This window comes from Aspergillus alliaceus, assembly GCF_009176365.1.
Source record: "Aspergillus alliaceus strain CBS 536.65 unplaced genomic scaffold BDW43scaffold_12, whole genome shotgun sequence".
In the NCBI taxonomy this organism is placed as follows: domain Eukaryota; kingdom Fungi; phylum Ascomycota; class Eurotiomycetes; order Eurotiales; family Aspergillaceae; genus Aspergillus; species Aspergillus alliaceus.
In genome coordinates, this window is record NW_022474695.1 from 233,330 (window position 1) to 253,310 (window position 19,981).

General features: G+C 48.4%; 6 protein-coding genes across 6 annotated transcripts; 2 read left to right on the plus strand and 4 right to left on the minus strand.

Moving 5' to 3' along the window:
- Positions 1 to 3,056: 3,056 nt before the first annotated feature.
- On the plus strand, positions 3,057 to 4,627 carry BDW43DRAFT_298912 (uncharacterized protein; the record flags this gene model as incomplete). The annotated part of the gene is made up of 5 exons (XM_032044637.1): positions 3,057 to 3,364; positions 3,439 to 3,620; positions 3,740 to 4,045; positions 4,117 to 4,541; positions 4,601 to 4,627. 5 exons carry the CDS (start codon positions 3,057 to 3,059, stop codon positions 4,625 to 4,627), a joined length of 1,248 nt encoding a protein of 415 aa, XP_031902220.1.
- Positions 4,628 to 5,871: 1,244 nt separating this feature from the next.
- On the minus strand, positions 5,872 to 10,145 carry BDW43DRAFT_298913 (Cullin repeat-like-containing domain protein; the record flags this gene model as incomplete). Its single annotated transcript, XM_032044638.1, has 11 exons — positions 5,872 to 6,122; positions 6,190 to 6,247; positions 6,395 to 6,444; positions 6,495 to 6,567; positions 6,619 to 6,735; positions 6,801 to 7,528; positions 7,587 to 7,642; positions 7,785 to 7,924; positions 8,180 to 9,522; positions 9,586 to 9,803; positions 9,862 to 10,145. 11 exons carry the CDS (start codon positions 10,143 to 10,145, stop codon positions 5,872 to 5,874), a joined length of 3,318 nt encoding a protein of 1,105 aa, XP_031902221.1.
- Positions 10,146 to 10,603: 458 nt separating this feature from the next.
- Positions 10,604 to 13,078, plus strand: BDW43DRAFT_309254 (putative phospholipase A2 (PlaA); the record flags this gene model as incomplete). The annotated part of the gene is made up of 1 exon (XM_032046672.1): positions 10,604 to 13,078. One exon carries the CDS (start codon positions 10,604 to 10,606, stop codon positions 13,076 to 13,078), a length of 2,475 nt encoding a protein of 824 aa, XP_031902222.1.
- A 105-nt stretch (positions 13,079 to 13,183) lies between these two features.
- Positions 13,184 to 15,478, minus strand: BDW43DRAFT_32067 (putative phosphatidylinositol-3,4,5-trisphosphate 3-phosphatase). Its single transcript, XM_032049129.1, has 3 exons — positions 15,181 to 15,478; positions 15,005 to 15,089; positions 13,184 to 14,916 (listed from the first exon to the last, which is right to left on the minus strand). Exons 1-3 carry the CDS (start codon positions 15,181 to 15,183, stop codon positions 13,289 to 13,291), a joined length of 1,716 nt encoding a protein of 571 aa, XP_031902223.1. The 5' UTR covers positions 15,184 to 15,478; the 3' UTR covers positions 13,184 to 13,288.
- Positions 15,479 to 16,134: 656 nt separating this feature from the next.
- Positions 16,135 to 16,551, minus strand: BDW43DRAFT_298916 (uncharacterized protein; the record flags this gene model as incomplete). Its single annotated transcript, XM_032044639.1, has 1 exon — positions 16,135 to 16,551. One exon carries the CDS (start codon positions 16,549 to 16,551, stop codon positions 16,135 to 16,137), a length of 417 nt encoding a protein of 138 aa, XP_031902224.1.
- Positions 16,552 to 17,651: 1,100 nt separating this feature from the next.
- Positions 17,652 to 19,902, minus strand: BDW43DRAFT_270025 (pentatricopeptide repeat protein). Its single transcript, XM_032041298.1, has 2 exons — positions 19,244 to 19,902; positions 17,652 to 19,178 (listed from the first exon to the last, which is right to left on the minus strand). Exons 1-2 carry the CDS (start codon positions 19,889 to 19,891, stop codon positions 17,748 to 17,750), a joined length of 2,079 nt encoding a protein of 692 aa, XP_031902225.1. The 5' UTR covers positions 19,892 to 19,902; the 3' UTR covers positions 17,652 to 17,747.
- Between the last annotated feature and the right edge of the window lie 79 nt (positions 19,903 to 19,981).

Sequence of the window (19,981 nt, forward strand, 5' to 3'; positions counted from 1 at the left end):
TTTTCCCCTTCGCCCGAAAATCATTCGACTTCTACTCCCAAGTGCTCCGACCAGTCTGGATCTTTCCCCGGAAATACGAAAGGAAATCATAGAATTGAATCCTGACCCTCTTGAGACAAGTCTTCGTCAGCGGGATGAGTTTTTAGGGTTTCTCCTATCCGCGGGTCGCAAAGAACCCAGATCAGGTTGTATCAAAGCTCCCGGATTGGTGGTTGTGTCTAGAGTGATTGTCACATGTTTGTTGGATATGTGTTCTAGAGACAAATGCCTTGTCCTCTGGAGGGAGGGGGCTTTTACTTTCAAGGATTCTAGAGAGGGTGGTAAATAGTTACGAACGGATCCTCATTCTTTCCGCATGGAACACAATATGCTTTCAGCTTATACTCAAATTTCTTAGGGTGTGACAAGCCAAGAAATTGCCGTTTGGGTTCGAAAGACCCAATGAATGGCATTGACAGATCTGCCTTTCGGGAGAGAGTCCGTAGTGAGACAAGTCGATCGTACTAATGGCACTGACTGACTCTTTGTCACCTGCATGTCCCGTGACACAACCACGGTGAGATTAAAACCTAATCTTTAATGGTGGTTCGAAGAGAGTTGATACATATATAACTATAAAAAAAATAAAAATAAATTCGAGCGATCGTCATCGACTGCCTTTACAAATACGGGGTAGACGAAACCATGCTATAGGGGCCTAGCTTCTAGAAGCCCAACGCCATGGTGTCTCTTGTCGACTATATCTTCAGTAACCTAGTCTATACTGTCTATACTGTGACTGGTACAAATATCTTCCCATGAAGTAAACGTTTCGTACCTTGAACAACAACTCACTCGATTGGGAACTTCACGCTGCGAGGTAGGAGAACAATCTAAAAAAAAAAAAAAAAAAAGGAAAATTGATACTTCTATATTTGGAAATGACGATTGAAGAAAGGATAGTGTGTCAATAGTATATTGGAGGCATTGCTCTCTCAGGGACCAGCTTACATTACGCCAAATTACGTTGACCGGTTCTATTTGAGGAGAGCTAGTACTGATAAAGCGACCAATATAGTTTGAGGGTAGCAATAGTGAGTCTATTCATCCAAAAGCCGAGTCGATGGGGATTGCCACCTGGTGGCATTGTCCTGTCCTGGCAGTAGTAATGTCATCACACCGAAAAATTGGACGGGTGCTGGGGGAGGGATCTTATTCGTAGCCTTGTCTGCTGTTTCGTGAGATGTTAACCACGATAGCATCATGGCTCACAGATCGTGGCTCACACCGCTTTCATGATCTAGATGGTTTCTATTCTGCCTTCGATGCAGCGACTCTGGACCTGGGGGAGCTGACGAACGATTGCTCACGTGACGGCCCATTGGGTGGGAAGTTTTGCGCAAAACAGCGTCAGATTCTGCATTCCGACCTGTCAGTCGGAACTGGAGGTTCAAGTTGTTCTTTCATGAAATGGAGTCCCTACAAGAAGAGACAGCCAATAGGAAGGCAACGCTGTTAAGCACACTGTAACTGTAATTTGAGGGTGTGGAGAATGAGGTGGAAAGCCAGCCCTAGTTGGTCTTAGCGGGCGCCTGTCAAGAACAGTCGCTGGAAGTATTTCCACGACGATCACCGCCGGCAACCCGCTTAGGGCAGCACTGTTCAATCACTAGAATTGGATGTTGAAAAGACTTGCAGTTTGTCCTCTCTTTTTTTTTTTGTTTTTCCCTTCTCATGTGGCTTGGCTTAAAGCATGCCGGAAACAGAAAAAAAGGGTTACGGAAGTACTAAAGATATAGATCATCCAACTTGTCATGTCAATGGCCCACTAAAAGACTGTGATCCGCACGACAGTTGGCTGAACCAATACTTCCGAGTCGATGTTTTCTTTTTCCTTTCTTTGTATTAGTACAGATGTACCCTGTCGTGTGGATTAAATTGTTTTCCAAAAAAAATCGGCCGAATGATTGAATGAATGAATCAATGATGATGCAAAACTACTGGTAACCCCAAACTTTTTGTTGTGTGAAATTCTAGAAATTCTTTTTTTTGCTTCTTATTCTTGGCTTCTCCAACATAATAGACACACAAAAAGAATTCATATTTCACTTTTCAAAATTTCTGTTTCTTCCAGGTCGAATTTTAATTCCGCTGTTGTTTTTCTCGAAGGTAGTGCAGTAGTCTTTAATTAAATATTAGAGGACCAGCCGATGGCCTAGGATAATACTACTACACAAAAAAAAATGAAAAATAAAATTAAAAATAATAATCATATTGGACTGAGGGAATGAGGCAAAAAGAGAGAGGATCCGCAACAACTCCATGGAGATTACCTTTTTCGCCCTCATGCTGGTTGTATGCCCTTTTTCTACCCGTTACTGGCCCTCACTTACTGAACCGCCCCTCTCACTATCCCTCTGGCCTTTTTTGTCTCTTCTCTTTTTTCTTTTCCTTTTTTTTTTTTACCCTCTTTCTTTTTTTCTTCTCTTTCCTTCTTTTTTTTTTCTTTCCCTGGTAGTGGATTTTGGTATCGTCTTGTATTGTCGTGGCGTGGCTGGGGGAATCATAATCAACGGTTTCTTCATCTTCCAGGATCGTTGGAAAAGAAAAAAAAAAGCGATGATTTAAAAAGGTGGACTTAACAATCGAGGAACAAGAACCAAAATTATTCAAATACACCAATTTTGGAGAAGCCGGAGAAAGGAGAGGTGTTGAAGGAGCGCAAAGAAAAAAAAAGGATAAATTTGAAGACCACGAAAATTCCCAATTGGGAAATAGCAGAGGAAGCTGAACGCACGACTTCCTTATTGAAAGTGCCCCTCTCTCAGCAACTTCCTTTCACAACTAACTATTCACTACAACAATTACACCCCTCCTCCTCTCTGACGCTAAACTACTCCCTCTTGTTCCCCTTTTCCTTCTCTCTTGTATTCCTAATTCTTTTTTGCCACTAAGAAAGACCTACTCCTGAACAGATGCATCACTTCTAAAGACTACACCATCCTTCTCACTCATACTTCCGCACTGTCCACCCCCCCCTACTACTCCTTTACCCCCGACCTCAGGTGCATGTAAACATGCCAGCTATGTCTCGTCGCCGTGCTTCTCATAGTGAACCAATAGCCTCGTCGTCGGCGAACGAAGCCTTTGCATATTCCTTTACCACAATGCAGCAGAGTAATCGGCCACAGCGCCGCGGTCCGATTGAAGGCCCCAACGGACGCAGGCTGGTTCGCAGAGTTACCTGGCGCTCTTCGACTTACAAGCTGATGGCGTCACTTTGGGTCCTGGGTGTCTTCTACATCGTCTGGCTCATCCGGGATATCTTCTATCTTCCCTTCACCCGTACGCAACCCGAAGCGATCACCACCAGTGCCTCTCAGGAGTGAGTTCGACGCCCCTGGAGTTGTGGGGACCGTGACGTGAATGTAGAATCAAACTGACACATCTTGCCAGCAGTTTCCTGGAGCAGTATGTTGGACACCAGGAGTGTGGTATATCGTCCTTTGCTCTCTATGAGCCCCCTAAAATCGGTGATCAGGGGGTATCAAGCCATTCGTACTGTCAAACCCGTGATTCCTTGCTAACGGCGATGAGTAACGGCGGCCGACATGGTTTTGACGAGGCGTATACTTCTAAAGGTGAGTGAGATGTTGACTGTGACCTGTTGATGCCCCTGAGAAGCCCCAAGTCTCATCAGTTCTCGCTCCTTGTTCCCTCTTCGTTATTTTAAAGGTGTTGACTGACGCTGGTCATCAAGGTTGCTTCTATCGCTGGTATACCAACTCTGAAATTTGTGACATCCTGCAAAAGTTCGACGCACTTGTTTTCGTTGGCGACGAAACTCTCGCCGATGTATACGCAGGGTTCAATATCCTTCTTCGAGGGAATCTGGCGACTGGTGCCATGAGAGAGTCCGAATTGACTAATGAGCAACTTGAAAAATGCAGATGCGGCTCACAGTTTACCAGCGCCTCTTGCCTGCCGTTGAGGGTTACCTCTAGCGACCAGGTAGAGAAGCAGAACGGCAGAAAAGCACCCGCAGGTCCAAATGCCTGTTCAGTCTGTGAGCATACTACCCTTTGATGATCTCCTGACCTCTTTAGGTCCGAAGTACTAATAAGGTCTGTTATGTAGCTACTTCCCACGCTTTCGTGACGGCAACGAGCTCACCTGCCTTGAAGAGTGCCCATGAAAGATTCCGACGTCTCATCAGCCGAGGGAGTGGCCGGGGAAAACCTGTTCCGGTGATCCAGAGTCTCTCCCTTTCGACCTCCTACTCACTGACGATTGCCGGAAATAGCATGGATGAATGGCTAGCACTGGCCAAATCTAGCAAGCATGATACGCCTTTCCTCTGGATAGGCCCAACAGCTCCAGGCCACCAGAAACCCTCTGAAAACAACGTTCACGCGAGTAGTTGGCAGTACGCGTTGGACACATCTGAAGCCGCGCGAGCTAGAGGTATGGAAGCCTTGGGGATGTACAACGCGACTTTGCAAGCAGATAGCCGGGATGGTATGCACGATGGTGAGAAGGTGGCATTGATCCAGGCGATGATGGTGAGTTCTCTATCTTTTACAAAATCAAATGCCTGTCTTAACACAGTGGCTCTTCTTAGGTTATCAACTGGTTATCAATGCTCTAGGCCGCGGGACAATTCAAAGCTGGGTCATAGCAGCATGGATGTAATACCGCATACTAGATGGCATGCTTAAGATACATGACCGTTAGGGTTGACTATGTTTTGGGTAGGATGTGGTGAGGTATGCAATGGCTTTTTCTTTCATTGTTGCAATAAATGCGAAAATTCTTCCTCCTTTCTTTCTTTGTTTCCTTTTTTTTCTCCTTCTCTTACTCATGAAAAATTTGCTGAGTTATTCTTCACAGCCTACATAGACTTATCTTACACGAGATTGACGCATTGAACGACAAATTTTTTTTTCCATTTCTGCATGCTTTTGTTGCATTGCAGTGCTACTTTTCTCTTTTGATTCCCAACATCCTGTATAGTACGTTCAAAAGTTCAAAAAGAAGGAGCGATCTAGAAGAGCAGGAGCTGGACCCACACTCTCATATTTGAAGCATCCCAGTCCATTTTTAAGATACCAATCATTGTGCGATTTCCGTTTCTGATTTTCCCTCTCGCTGATGTGTATATTACTAATTTGTATCTTACACGTTTGAAATGGTATTCCTTAATATATTTGTACTTGTAATACAATCCACATGTATCTTTTGTTTTTATTTATTATTATTTTTTTGTCTGACCTCACAGGTACCCCTCATTATTAGAGTGGGACGGCGGGGTCATGGTGTGAACGGACTGTGTGATATGTTTTACTCTGGAGTTAACACGAATAGTGGAACCTGCTGTGTCTTACGGTCTTACTATTAGTTGGTGGATCGAAGGTACTTCTGTACAGGGACGATGACCGTTTGGTGATAGCCCTAATCTAACACAAACAGTAGTGAGTTTAGTGTAAATGCAAATTTTTTGAACTAAGCAGAGTTAAAGAGATACGGTATTATATTATATTACAAGTACTATAGATAGAAACCTAGGTAGAGTAGGTGATAGTCCGCCATAACAGAAGGAGAGAAGGAGAGAGAAGAGCACAAGAAACGTCTCAGTCATCAATTACTATATACATAATTGGAGTTCCTTTTTAGGGAAAAAGAAAACTTTTGCGCAACGTGAAATTGACTCTTTATGTTTTCGGGTGATCCATGAGATAGAGAGTTCCTATCCATTCATGCCTTTTCACATTCCTTAGGAAGGGGATGTATACCGAATACAGGTAACTTATCCTTCCCCCCTTTCGAGTCTGGCCTGCACTTTGAGGAAAAGCTATGTATGTATGTGTATGTGCGTTTGCATAATATGCAACTTTAAACGCTTAGCGCAGAGGTCTCGGCCTTGGCGATGTAGGATGCATATGGTTCGAGGACCTTCTTAACCTCAGTGGAGGTGAACTTCTCGACTTGCTGGGGAGCACGGCCGACGAAGGTGCTGGGGTCGAGGAGGGCGTCAAGTTCGGGCAGGATGGGGTTGAAGAATGCGGTGCGGCGAATACGGTCGAGAAGGTCGTTGTCTTTGCCCTGCTTCTTGACGTTGTCTGCTGCTTGGTGGGAGAGAACGCCTGTGATGGAGTAGTTAGACATGAGAAGGGGTATATATTATGTTTTCGTTCATGAGGGGTTTCTTACGGATCTCCTCGTGGGCGTCCTGGCGGGAAAGTCCCTTCTTCACGCAGGCCATGATGATCTGGGTTCATTAATATGTTTATCCGTTAAAATCGTGTTATCGCGGGAATAGCTTACGTTCTCACTAGCCATCTAGTTAGTGGGTGATTTTATTTTTGATGAGTTGAAGGGGAGCTTACGTGGCCATGAAGGGGAGCTCGTCGTTTACACGGCGCTTGATGACTTCGGGGTAAACAACAAAACCGGAAGTAACGTTGTCTTCCAGGGAGTTAGTCAACTGTGTAGAGGCGACTTTGGCGTATACTTACTCAGGAGAATGAGACAGGCGTCAGCAGAGAGATAGAGCTCAGGAATGCTGATACGACGAATGGCACTGTCATCCTGTGGTTGTTAATATATCTCGGAAGAAAAAAGTTCAATATCGATCCCTACCAGAGAACGCTCAAACCACTGCGCGGAGTAGGTGTCCAACGCATCCTTGGGGAGGTTCTGAAGGTGTCTTCCGAGCGAGCACAAACGCTCAGACCGCATGGGGTTACGCTTGTAAGCCTGTGTGATCCCGGATCCGGTCAGATAAAAAGAAGCGCTCTCTGTAACTATGTATAATTACTAACCATCGCGCTGCTGCCAATCTGGTCCTTCTCGAAAGGCTCCTCAACCTCCTTAAGCATAGCCAAATGGCGGATATCAATGCCAATGCGCTCACAGGTGGATCCGAAGGATCCCAGTGCATTGCCGACATCAACGTCGATCTTTCGCGAGTAGGTCTGACTGGAAATGATGAATGCAGAGTCGAAACCGGCCTTCTTGGTGACAAGCTCGTCCAGTTGCTCGACCTTAGAGTGGTCTCCGTCGAAGATCTGGAGGAAAGAAGCCTGAGTACCGGTGGTGCCCTTGACTCCACGGAAGCGCAGGTCATCGCGTGCCCTTTCCAAGTTCCTCAGATCCATTAGCAAGTCCTGAATCCAGAGGCAAGCTCTCTTTCCGACAGTAACAAGCTGGGCGGGCTGGCCGTGGGTGAAACCGAGACAAGGCAAGTCCTTGTACTGCTGAGCGAACTGAGACAGCTTGTCAATCACGACGGCAAGCTTGGGAATGAGGATATCGAGACCATCGCGGAGGAAGATAAGATCCGCATTGTCCGTGCAGTAGCACGAGGTGGCACCCCAGTGGATGATACCGGCGGCGGCGGGTGCGACCTGGCCAAAAGCATGAACGTGGGCCATGACATCGTGTCGACGGCGCTTCTCCTCCTCAGCAGCAACCATGAACTCCTCATCTTGGATGGTAAGGTGGGCCTTCATCTGCTCAATGGCCTCGTCGGAGATAGAGAGGCCGAGTTCTGTGGCCGTTAGTCACGAGGCGTTCTCTGGTGACTAAGCTATGCAAACAATATATACCTTTCTCAGACTCCGCAAGCCACAGCCATAGTTGCCTCCATGTAGAGAACCGATTTCTCGGGGAGAAGAGATACTTCATCTCATTGCCTACAAACCCCGCAGTATTAGTACAAACCGCGGGCATTGGAGCATATTGCGGGGCACTTACTCGCATAACGCGAGTTGAGAGGGGTCTGGTAAACATCGTTACTTGAAGACATCTTGCTAGAAATGAATTGAAGCACTTCCACAAGGAATTGAGAGGCAAGAAGAGAGGGAAAAAGATATCGAGGGGGAGGGAGTGTGTGCGTGATCAACGGAAATTTTGCTTGCGGTGGCCCAGACTTAGCGGGGCTCCGCTTATCAGTCACGTTATGAGTTAAATCCGGAGGGGCTATCATCACATGATAGATATGGGTAAGGATTAAGGTATAACATTATAAAATAGTAATAGATCATATATGATAATCACAGCGTCCGGAAATTGAGCGCTGTGCATTCGAAACAATCACACCCGTCAAAAAATGCTAACTAGTAAAATATGGGACTGAACCCATGCAGACTTATCCCGATGCAGCGAGCTGTGCAGAAAGGCTTCCCTTGTCATACTTGACGTACTTGCCTCTGCCCTTATCAATTTCATGGTAGCGGTCCCAGAATCGTGCATATAAAGGCTCAAGCACAGCTTGCACCTCGCGCGTCAGGACATTTCGCACTTCTCGCTCCATATACAGACCCTTGTGACGAGAAACCAGTTCATCGAAGCTTGTATTGAACGCCTTGAACTTATCTTTGATGGCGTCCTTATCTTTCGATGAAAGAGATTTGACTATGGCGCTAGAATCAACAACACCCCCAGATGCGGGACGAGTCGACCCCCCAGCACCCCGAGATGTATACTGTACATCGAGTAGATACTGTGAAGTTTCCTTCCAAGCGTCCAGATAGGTCGAGGTGGCGCGTTTGCGAAAGGTGTCTACCCGTGCGATGCTGTCGGGAGAGCCTAGGTACCGTGCTAGCTCGGCGCTCGACCGGATAGAGCGGTCGACATTGCAAAAGACATTCGATAGGAAGACGCCCTGGACAGCTTTGGTGCGATGGAATGCCCGGCCCCGAGACTCCAGCGCTATCATAAGGGCCTCAATCATATCGAGAATAAAGTGCGATAGAAGTGTGGAACTATCTGGGTTGACATCCAAAGGAGCAGAACCCGACGCATTTGAAGCAGAGCGCCAGTTGCCGTCTCCTAAGGAGGTTAGGATAGATGCCAATGGTCCAGAATATCCAGTCAACGTGACCAAAGAGCTCATGACCTCGTTGACAAGAGGCACAGACCCCCCATCCGGTGGAAGCACTTGGATGGATGCAGCTTTCCGTTTTGTCTCTTCCAGCAATTCCGAGAGGGAGGACTTTGCGGTTTCACGAACAGGCCTTAGAGCTTCTATGAACATGCTCTTGAGCTCCCCTGTCTTTGAATCAACACGGTAAGACATTGCTGTGACAATCTCAATGATTTCGAAAGCCAAAAAGCAATCTGTCATGAGATTGGCTCTGATATACTGATTGAGCTCACGCAGGGTCTTCGAGTATTCAGCTAAAGCCGACTGGCATGTTGCTTGTAGAGCCATCCCCTGCTGGTCTCCTGTAAAGATTCGTGAGATGATATCGTGTTCGATGTATATGAAATTTTCCAAAGCATTCGAGTAAATGCCAATACCGTTGGTGCCTTGTTTATAAGGGCCATCATTAGCCCTCCTTTTCACGGTATTCAGAGATGCAGTGGCAAGATTTTGCAAGCTGGAAGAGATATATGGTCCTCGGATGTCAGCATATATATTAAGGGCAGCATTTCCACCGTCGCCACGTTGAGGGCTGTGGGTTGCTGCGGAATTGATTGCGGCACATATAGGTCCCAACTCTGCAACGGTTTCTTCCGGGATTGACGGAAACGATAGCTCTATATAGATTGATTAGTGCCGTTACTTCAAAGGCAAGGCCATACGTAGCGTTCCAACCGCACCTTTCGTCAAATAATGCAATGGCTCGATAGGGTTGACGTGGTCGCTCAACTTGCTTCGTAACAAGTCTTGAAGGCGAACGGCTCCGGTGTTCATTAAAGTGTTGAAATCAGAAATGGCTTTCTGGTTCGATCTTAAGTTTGTAGAATTTAAATCGACGAGCGCCTTTTCTACACGTTTTATGGCCGCCAAATACTGCGACAACTCGACATTTTGCGGGCTTCAAATGTGTTAGCTAGGTTATCCACTTCAACGACATCAACAAGAAATTCGCTTACCCAGAACGAATGATATCTTCCTCCCGATTCTTTGCTTCGAGGGGTTGACGCAGGCGATCAATGGCATCATTGACCTTATCAATGTTGCTGTTGGTGATTTGCAGTGATTGGGTATTACTGTAGATGGGCCCAATGGCGTGTTTCACGACGTTCCCCCCGGTTTCCAGCCGGACGAGGGAACCTTGGATTCCCCTGGTGAGAAGCTTAAGTTTCTCAAGATTGGCATACAACACCTCCACTTCCGCGCTCTCCTCCGCGTAAGCAGTATTCCTTGGAGCAACCATGGTCGGCAGGTCTCTCAATGATATGAGACAATCAAGAACTTGAAAAGATAACGATTTCACTCGCGCGCTTCTATCCCAAATACGTCATGTCTTTCTGGTCGGAGCCGAAGTAAGAGCTGTTGCAAGAAAATGAACAGCTGGCCGACGAGGCAGCTGGCCTCATGGAGCACGCATAATTAATTTATTGGAGCTTTGTTCACCCCAGACCAACCGCGGCATTTCAATAGGTTGCCTTTCCCACTCCGCAGTCAACCGCTAGCATCAAAGCGGTAGGCATCCGGTCCGTCTATTGTCCCGAATAATACACGTGATGTGATGTCATTCCTGCAGGGTCGGGAAAAGTTGGAGAAGAAAAGCTACAAATGGGATCGTCGTCGGTCTGGCCCACTCGCCATGGCCTTAAATGTCGGATGTTGGCCCTGTACTTCCCCTCCCTCCTGTGCAGTTCCCGTCACAACATGGTTGCTACGAAGGCATTGCGTCTTCGCTGGACCGTCCCTCCGGCTATTTTAATTGCATTGGGCAGTGGGGCGCTTTATTCTACTAGTGGCCAGACCCAGTACTACAAACATGCTGTACTACAATCCGATCAATCAGCTCAGTTTTCCACGTCTACAAACTACCATGCACAGAGACGATCTGGAAGATCACCATCTGTGAGCTTGCAGGGGAGCAATGGGACATCAAGCTCCGGAGACCATAGCGAACCAGGCTCAATATGGACGAACATATTACAGAAGTTCGACGGAGTAAAGCAAACGGTGGGTTCGACTGATTGGATCGAGATTGACAGCTTGAAAAATTACATCATGCCAGACTGGGCTCGGTTGCTTCCAGCGACAGTCCAAAAGCTCCAGCGTGAGCTCTCAATGGCCCCCGGTTCCCTTGCGGATGATATCTGGAAGGAGGCCCATGATCCGGATATCAACCCAGAAATATTGCAAAATGCAAGAGTTCGGGTGGGAAATGACCTATGCAGAGAGGAATTGGAGTTCAGGCGGAAAAGACGGGAGCACGGGGTGAGAGCACTTGCATCCTATCTGGGCATACCTGAAGAGGACATACATCCCGATGACGTCCCTATCATTGCAATGTGCGGTTCGGGAGGTGGTCTGCGGGCGCTTGTCGCTGGGACTGGGTCATACTTGGCCGCTCAGGAGGCCGGCTTGTGGGACTGTGTGACTTACACCGCCGGTGTCAGTGGCAGTTGCTGGTTGCAGACCCTGTATCATTCATCCATTACCGGGTGCAACTTTCAAAAATTGATGGATCATCTAAAACACCGGCTAGGTGTACATATAGCCTTCCCACCAAAGGCTCTCAATGCATTGACAACCGCCCCTACCAACAAATACCTCCTCAGTGGGTTGGTTGAGAAGTTGAAAGGCGACCCTGGTGCGGATTTCGGTTTGGTAGACATATACGGGATGTTGTTAGCTGCGAGACTGCTTGTACCAAAAGGAGAGCTTGGAGTCTCGGATCGAGATCTCAAGCTGTCCAACCAGAGATTCAACCTTGCAAATGGGGCTCATCCACTGCCTATCTACACCGCCGTCCGACATGAGATCCCGGTCCTTGAGAGCGACGAAGAAGGCCGCCAAAAGAAGCAACCGACGCCAGAGATGCTGATAAAAGAGTCTCAGGATGAAGCATGGTTCCAGTGGTTTGAGTTCACGCCATATGAATTTTTCTGCGAGGAGCTCGGTGCGGGTATACCCACATGGGCTCTAGGAAGACATTTCAATGAAGGAGTCAACCAAATCCCAAAGGGACACTATCCAATCCCTGAACTACGTGTCCCGGGTCTCATGGGAGTTTGGGGGAGTGCTTTCTGCGCGACCCTATCTCATTATTACAAGGAGGTACGGCCCCTGGTACGAGGCATCGCCGGTTTTGGGGGCATAGACTCTCTGATCGAAGGGAAGAGAAAAGACTTAGTCCGAGTCCACCCGATCGACCCTGCTACTATACCGAACTATGTACTAGGCATGAAGGATATTTTGCCGCCATCTTGTCCGGAGTCGATTTTCCACAGTTCACATCTGCGGTTAATGGATGCGGGAATGAGCAATAATCTACCCATTTACCCACTACTCCGACCCGGCAGAGACGTGGACATCGTTGTTGCTTTTGACGCTTCAGCCGACATAAAACAAGAAAACTGGCTTTCCGTTGTCGATGGGTACGCACGACAACGAGGTGTCAAAGGTTGGCCAATTGGAGCTGGTTGGCCGAAAGTGGGGACGAAGGTGAAGGAAACAGAGGAAAAGCTCCGCGAGGCCCAAAACATCACCGAGGACGCGCTCAATGCAAAGATACGGGAAGCCCAAGACAACGATAAGAACACTAGGAGCAATGGACAGGACCCAACAACAAACTGCAACGAGAGTCTCAGCGACCAAGACACAGATCTAGATTACTGCAACGTCTGGGTCGGAACCACCCAAGAGAAAGTTTCCGGTGAAGAACCACCTCCATCAAAGCGTCTTTTCCAACCCAGACACAAGGACCATTCGGAGTCCGATTTCCACCTAATGCGCCCTGACGCAGGTATCGCCGTCGTGTATTTCCCTCTGCTTCCAAACCCCTCTGCCCCAGAATTGCCTTCCAGTTCGTCGCTATCTAAACCCTGCCCCCCGGCTCAACAGTCAGAGACAAAGTCTTCTGCCAAGGTCTCCGATCCAGCAAAGCCCCTGACACCGCATCCTGGCTCCATTAATCCGGATGTTGACGACTTTCTCTCCACATGGAACTTCGTGTACAGCCCCGAACAAATCGACTCTGTCGTCGGCCTTGCCAAAGCCAATTTTGCTCAAGGCGAGGAACAAGTGAAACGCGTGGTCCGGGCCGTTTATGAGCGCAAGAAATCTGACCGACTGCGGCGCGAGGAAGAAGAGGCTCGACGATGGATGGAAGGGTTTGTGCCTCTTTGAGACGACGATCCTGCTCCCCCAACTAATACGTTACCACAAATATAAGTAGTATTAGAATATTCCTTATGTAAATATCTAATTTTTATGGGATTTGGTGAGGCTCCATGTTTTCTAATATGGCGCGGATTTTGTATGGGTATGCTGTATGTATGTACATGGACATATATGCCTGCAAGATTAATATATCCCAAAGTGTTCGCCATCCACATGCTATTTACATAGAGCATTAAGCTTAGTGTTCTTCGGAGAGCTCAAATCTTTTTGATCGCCATTCCCAAAGTATGACTGGACGCCTTCGAAGTCTTCACTTTCTACTCTGTTCAACGCCTGTCTTTGCTCTGCATCATTATCGTGTTTCCGGTGACCTAGCACCGAGTCATTATCGTCGCTTTCAGCAAGACTGACATCTTTGCTCTCATCCGTTTGCCTCCTGAGCCCTAGTTCCTTGCCTAGCATCTGCACCGAAGATGCAGCAGCCGCTGCTGCACTGCTGGCGGCGGTGGTGAGGCCGGTGACGATCGGGCTATCTGATTCAGACGTGGGCTCCTTGCTTTCCTTTTGGTCTTCTAGGCTCCTGTGAGCCCGTATTGGAATGTTCTCCTGATCTGGTGCAGCGAGCTGCTCTACTGGATCTTGGCCCCGCCAGTCAGCTGGATGGCTTTCGGAGATGGGTTCGCCGGGTTTGGGCTCGGTGATGGTTTTGCCCGGCGTGGCGGCCGTTTCTAACTTGTCTGGCGCGGTTGTCCCGGTTTGCGAGGAAGGTGGGTATCTCCATACTACTTTGAGTCGGTCGAGGGCCCGGACCCCTTTCCTGGAGGTGCCTTTTATTCCGTCCAGGTTATCCCATTCCGCTTCGAAGACACCTGAATCTTGCTTGTCGCCGCCTTCGAAGAAAGCGTTGAACCATATATGCGCGATGGACGTCACCATTGCCCAATCCTTGTAGGCCTTGCTTCTCCGTTCAAAATCAATGTTGATATCGGAGGTAGGGATGATGAGGGGCTTGCTGGGCCGAAAGAGGACGGCAGACGTGCCGCTTTGGATCCTTGAATCCTCATCGGATGAGCTCGAGCTAGATGAGCTGGACGATTCTGCTACGGGTGAGAAGGCCTCCTTGATACCGCTTTTTCGGCCACTACCATTCTTATCCTTCTTCAGCGACGACGAAGGCTTTACCTTCCCATCGTCCACAACGGAGCGCTCACTGCGGTTGAACAGGTGGAAGCTCTGAATCTTCTTGCCTTCGTCGACAAACCCCTCCACTGCAACCTTGACGCCATCTTTCAGGCCCCAGACATGCAGCTCGAGGATCTCCACCGGCCGCTCGGTATACGTTTTGGCCATTTGGTTCGCCCACCGGTCGACATACCCTACCCAACGCAGCTGGCTCGGGATACTCACCCCGGGGCCAAACCCAGACCGCATCCTCCGCTCGGTAAAGCGTTGCAAAGCGTCCTCTTTCTTCCATCCTTCATGCGACATCAAATAGCTGCAAGCGACTGTTCCACTTCGTCCTTTGCCAGCTTTGCAATGGACCACCGCAACTCTCTTCCGTTTCTTTTGCGCTTCGCCCTTGCCATCCAACCCATGTAGCCAGTTATGCATAGACCCCATCATTGCGGGGATAAGCGCAAATGGCGGGGGATGGTGATCTGGGAACGGGTAATGATGTATCCGCCCGTAGACTGCGTCATCCGGGTACCCTGTTCCCTCGGCACGGAACTCGAAAATACACCAGTCCTCGCCATGTTTGGAGTCCAGATATTTTACTAAGTCATCGAGCGGATTCCTGTAGGCACGTTTCGGGTAGCTAGGGGACGGCCCGGACGTTGCAATGACTGCATGACAACAAAGAAGAAAAAGGCTGTTAGCGCTGATTCGGGGTTAGGAAGTACCGTGATAGCGGAGGCACACTGGAAGACCCACGATTATCGGTGACATAGCATAGATCCAGCCCTGCCTCTGGGTGCTGTAACCTTGGCCCAGCAACGATTTGCCGTAAGATCGACGCCTGCAGAGGACGAAGAGCCAAGCGCCCTGTGTCAGTCTCGGCACAGGACGATATTGGAATGAGGGAATCTATCCGGACAAAGTGATCTTACCATCGGTACCCAGTCAACAGGCGAGAAAGCAAGGGGTATGCAGTAAAGTGTAGCTCCTCGCGCTAAATTGCAGGACTGGGAGAGAATGAATGCAAATGGAGGGCGACAAGCTCCCGACCATTTGCACAAGACCCGCTGTGAAGGAATATGCCAAGATTTCAGATAATCGCCGATAAATAAGCTCAGGGACTCCGTGGGGAGAATGACTGCACGCTATGGGCACGGACACTTGAATAAATATCCAGCTCTTTGCGAAAATGTTAAGGTGGCCAAAGGATAGTTGGAAACATGACTTGCTTCCGCTCTCCTTGAATGTAGAAGAGATACAAGATTTATTCCTTTTTGTTGTTGGGCGGGGAGATTTATGATGTCACAGCCACGGGACGAACCAAAAAAAAAAAAAAAAAAAAAAAGAAGATCTCACCTTCGTAAGAAACACAATCCCACAGTCCCGCAAAAAGCATCAGCTCCCCATCTTTCCTCTTCACAAAATGCGGCACCTTCTCCAAAAAAAAAAAAAAAAAAAAAAAGAAATTCAAAGTTGCAGGGAATCAAAACAGACTTTTAAATCTTTTATCTTAATCAGATAAACGTTTGTCGTTACATATAAATTATAAACATTTCATAAACGAGTGACCGTCATAGTAGACCAGACATTAACATTAGTATAATAGTACCCTTTCATATGTCCTCCGAGTCAATGCATATGATACAAAGAGGCTCCATATCACTTGCCTCATAAGAGGCTATTTTCCTTTTGACCCTTCCTTTTTGTTTCAAACATGTTTCTGTAGCATCGTTTCACCTTGTCGGCGCACTTCTGTACTCGTTTCTGGCATTCTCTTTGTTACGAAGCCCGTAGACCGTAGCGGATTGAAATAATGATCGTCGCCCCCTTTCTCGAGCACTCGCGCGGCCCAACCTGTGCTGCTGATCTCTTCATAAAAACCGGATTCAGGCGACTCCATAGACCTCGGTGACGGGAATCGTGAAGTTCTTCTGAGTGGATGTGACGTTGGCATGACCGGCCGCATAGAATTCGGCCTCACCGTGGAACCAAGCATGTTGTACATGGACCGTCCACACGGGGTACAGTTGAGAAACCACCTTGGCCTTGACGTGCTTGTCATCGCAGAAGGCGAAGTCCTTTTGGACACTGGTGCCGGTACAATGAGTATGGAATCCGGGAGTGTTCTGGCTGGCGACACCCGTGATGTTGAAGTTATAGACGCACCCGCCTGGGGAGCAGCCGGCGTTGAAGTCGGCAACCTGCCAGGACAGGGCAGGGCTGGTACTGAGGCGGTGGAGAGGAATAGCGGAGGCAAAGCTGAGGGCGGAGAGAACAACCGCGACGGCCGAAGAGAGTTGCATGATGGAAAAAAAGAGGGTAGGAGGCCTTTATGCTTGGGTTTGATGTATACAGGGGTCCTGGTATGCGGGAGACAGAGGGGAGAGTGACTGAGGTTTTTATATTGAGTATCGACAATTGAAGGTTGTAAGATGAAGTAGGGGGTGTAGAGTCAAAAACCATTCACCACTTCAGAGGGTCGCTATGCTTTATAGTAAATGTCCGTGAATGGAGAGGTCCAGGGGGGTGGGAGGAAGGGAAGCAGCCATTCCTGTGGCGATCCAAAGACGAGAAAGGAAAGCGACGACCCGACTGGCTGTGGAGCAGCATTTCGGCTACAGAACCATCAACCTGCCAGCATCCTGTCGATCACAGGAATCTGTGGAAGAGTTAGCCGGACTGCTCCATTCAGAGAAGGAGAAAACACCGCATTGTTTCTCAACCTTCCATCTCGAAGAGAAAAGAACATCATCCCTTCGTCATGGATGTAACATTGCTCCAAACTAGGGGTGGGAGTGCAGGCCCGACTAATAATAGCGATAGATAATCATAATGAGATTTATGTCAATATTGTACATACTATATCTATAATAAGTCGGATTATACAGGGACTTATCCTCTGCTGTCCGTGCAGTAGACAGTACTTACTGGCTATCTCGCGGCGGACGATCCCAATCTCTATACTAGTATTCATCGCTTATTTATAGAACGAACCACGAACTCCATTGTATCGGTACTGTAAGGGATAGCAAATCACGGGGACTTATCATGCATGGAACTGTTCCCACCATAGTTGTTGACAGTGGGGACTCACTAACATTGGCTCCGAGGTAAAATAAACCCGCCGGTGGTTTGAGAATAGCCTTGGTGTTGCATTCGGGGTCTCAGTGTGAACTCTTTCGGTAGGATGAGTCGAGAGGAAAAAAGAAGGGAAAAAAAAAATGGGAAAAAAATGGGAAAAAAAACACATTAAAATAAAAACCCCCGTATAGAGATGTGGCACTGTTACTCCGCAGCGTTTGATTTCCGCTGCATCTGAGGGTTGTTCGAACTGTTAGTACATCCATTTAATACCTAATTAGCCTACAGCTGCTAAAACGTCAGGTGGTCATTGACATCAATTCTCCGATCTGGCATCATTCCGGATGATTTTGAAAGGTATCGCTAGGCACTAATTTACAATGGGGAACGATATACTGTACAATATAGCAACCCCAGTTCAACAGGATGGCGATTTTGCATCGGCCTTGATTTGATCCTCAGGGATGAGTCCACCTGGCTCGTAGTCTTCCCATCCGTCCTCCTCTCGAGCCCTTGCGATCGCCAACCGTCTTCTCTTCTGCTTTCGCTTCTCCTTGCTTTCGGCCCGTCGCTCCTCTTTGGTAAAAGATCTCCGTCCCCCAGGTCTGAAACGATTGGCGTATTCGGGGGGTGCGTCAGACGGCACCTTCTTGATGAGCCCAGCACGCTCATGTGTGGGATCCAAGTCATCTACCTGCCTGCGGACTAGCGCATCCCTGATCTGTGGATGGTACTTCAATTGAACAGCGTACTGGTCGCTCGAACCGGTACACAGGTCCCGAATCTCAGCTCGTGCATCCTCGCTGGGGGATGCATCTCGTGCAAGCAAATCCTGGAAGTACATGTACGCCGATTCGAAATTCCCAGCATCCAAACACATGATGATGAGATGTTCGAATGTCGTGGCATTCGGCACCACGCCAAGCGTGGCCATCTCTTTTACGATGAACATGCCAGCATCGGTATTTTTAGCCCGGCGACACATACCAATAAGGGAGTTGTAAACTGAGACATCCGCCTTTTCCGAGCACAACGCATAGAGCTCCTTGTAGAGTGCCACCCCCTCATCTACCACGAAGGGGTCGTTAATAGCCTCGTGCTCACACATCTCAATAACGACAAGTGCACAACGAAGGGGAATTTCATATTTCAGAGACTTTAGTTGCTTGAGAATTGACCAGGCATCCCGCGGGTTGGTCCTTGATTGAATCATGTAAGTCAATATGGCGGCTGTTGAACTTGATTCCAACGCAATCCCCACTTTGTGCATTTCGCAAAGGACTTCGAACCCAGCGTAAAGATCACCAGACATCACGTAGGTCTCAGTAATCTTTTCGTAATCTTCCAAACCGAGGGGTACATCAGTCTCAGTTAAAAAGCGGGCGACAGACGCAGCAAGCTCTGTATCCCCAGTGCGGGACGCTACCGTCAACACATTTCCGCAGACACCATATGGCGGGTACATGTATCTCAGCTCAACCATCTGATTCCACACAAAACGTGTGGCTTCGTGGTGAACGGCGGCACTCGCCACATCGAGTACGTAAAGCCATAGGTCTGTCGTCATATCATACCCCTGGCCAAGCCGCGAACGCATTAACCGTGCCACCTCGTCGAACTCTTCAAATTCGCAGAGGTAGTAAATGAGCATGCTGTGTAGCCAGCCCTCAACCGGAACGTCTTTCCTCTCCATGTGCGCGATATGATCCAGTGCCAATTCAAACTGATGTTCCCTCACAAGGCCAGCCACGACATAATGCCAACCGTCAGGACTTAAAGGAAGCCATCGGTCTCGAAGAGTGCGCACAATCTCCTGACGTAGTATATAATCAGGATGAACCGCAAGAGCCTATCGATGGGAGAACTCATTAGCTAAAACTTCCCGTGAAGCCTAGAGCAAGGCGGTCGCAGTACCTGTAATGCGGTGTGCAACGTGCCAGAATCCAACGTTAAGCTATTCGCCTCCATTTCAGCTAGTAATTGCCGAACGACTTCTGGCGACCCACGCTCAGCATCTGAGTTGGCGCGTATTAATGCCCTATAGTGTCGTATCTCAGGACGTGTATGGCGATCTCTGACCAGAATGCGCAGTATCTGGCTCGTATTTAAGATCCTTGGGGTGGTGGTAGTTAGCTCTTGAAGCTTTTGCTCCAGATGAGATGTTGACTTATGTTCGAGCGTCTTGGGAACTCCGGGCGGGCGCTTGCGTGTAGACTCTGCGCCAGGGTTGCTCTCTGTCGGTGATGCGTCGACATCATGCCCGGGGTTCTGACTCTCATCTAGTTCCCAGGGAGCTTTCTGATCGATTATGAATTGGCTACCTCCCACCTCATGCACTTCATCACCGACAGTCGACCCATGTTCACCGGCTTTCCGAATACGAGTGCTGCTGAAGTATTTTCGAGATGTTGACAATGGGTGAGTTAATGCCGAAAACTGCCTGGGTTTGGGAGCTCGCTTCCCCCTTATGAGGGGGATACCAGGGCGTTTGATGGTATTGAGGCTGAATGATGGACAGAGGCAATACCAGAGTCCATCTACAATAAGGGCCTGCCTCGGCATGTCGACCTTCTGGGAAACCAGAGATGCCGGCCGTCCCATCTGAATTCCGCTTGTCAAAATATCCATATCATCACGTGATTATCCAGGGCA

Coding starts and splice junctions, on each gene's coding strand:
- BDW43DRAFT_32067 (XM_032049129.1), bottom strand. Junction 14,917..15,004: donor ATGCTATGTCACCGATAATC/GTGGGTCTTCCA, acceptor GTTGTCATGCAG/TCATTGCAACGTCCGGGCCG.
- BDW43DRAFT_270025 (XM_032041298.1), bottom strand. CDS start 19,891: ATGCCGAGGCAGGCCCTTATTGTAGATGGACTCTGGTATTGCCTCTGT. Junction 19,179..19,243: donor CGTTGCACACCGCATTACAG/GTACTGCGACCG, acceptor TCCCATCGATAG/GCTCTTGCGGTTCATCCTGA.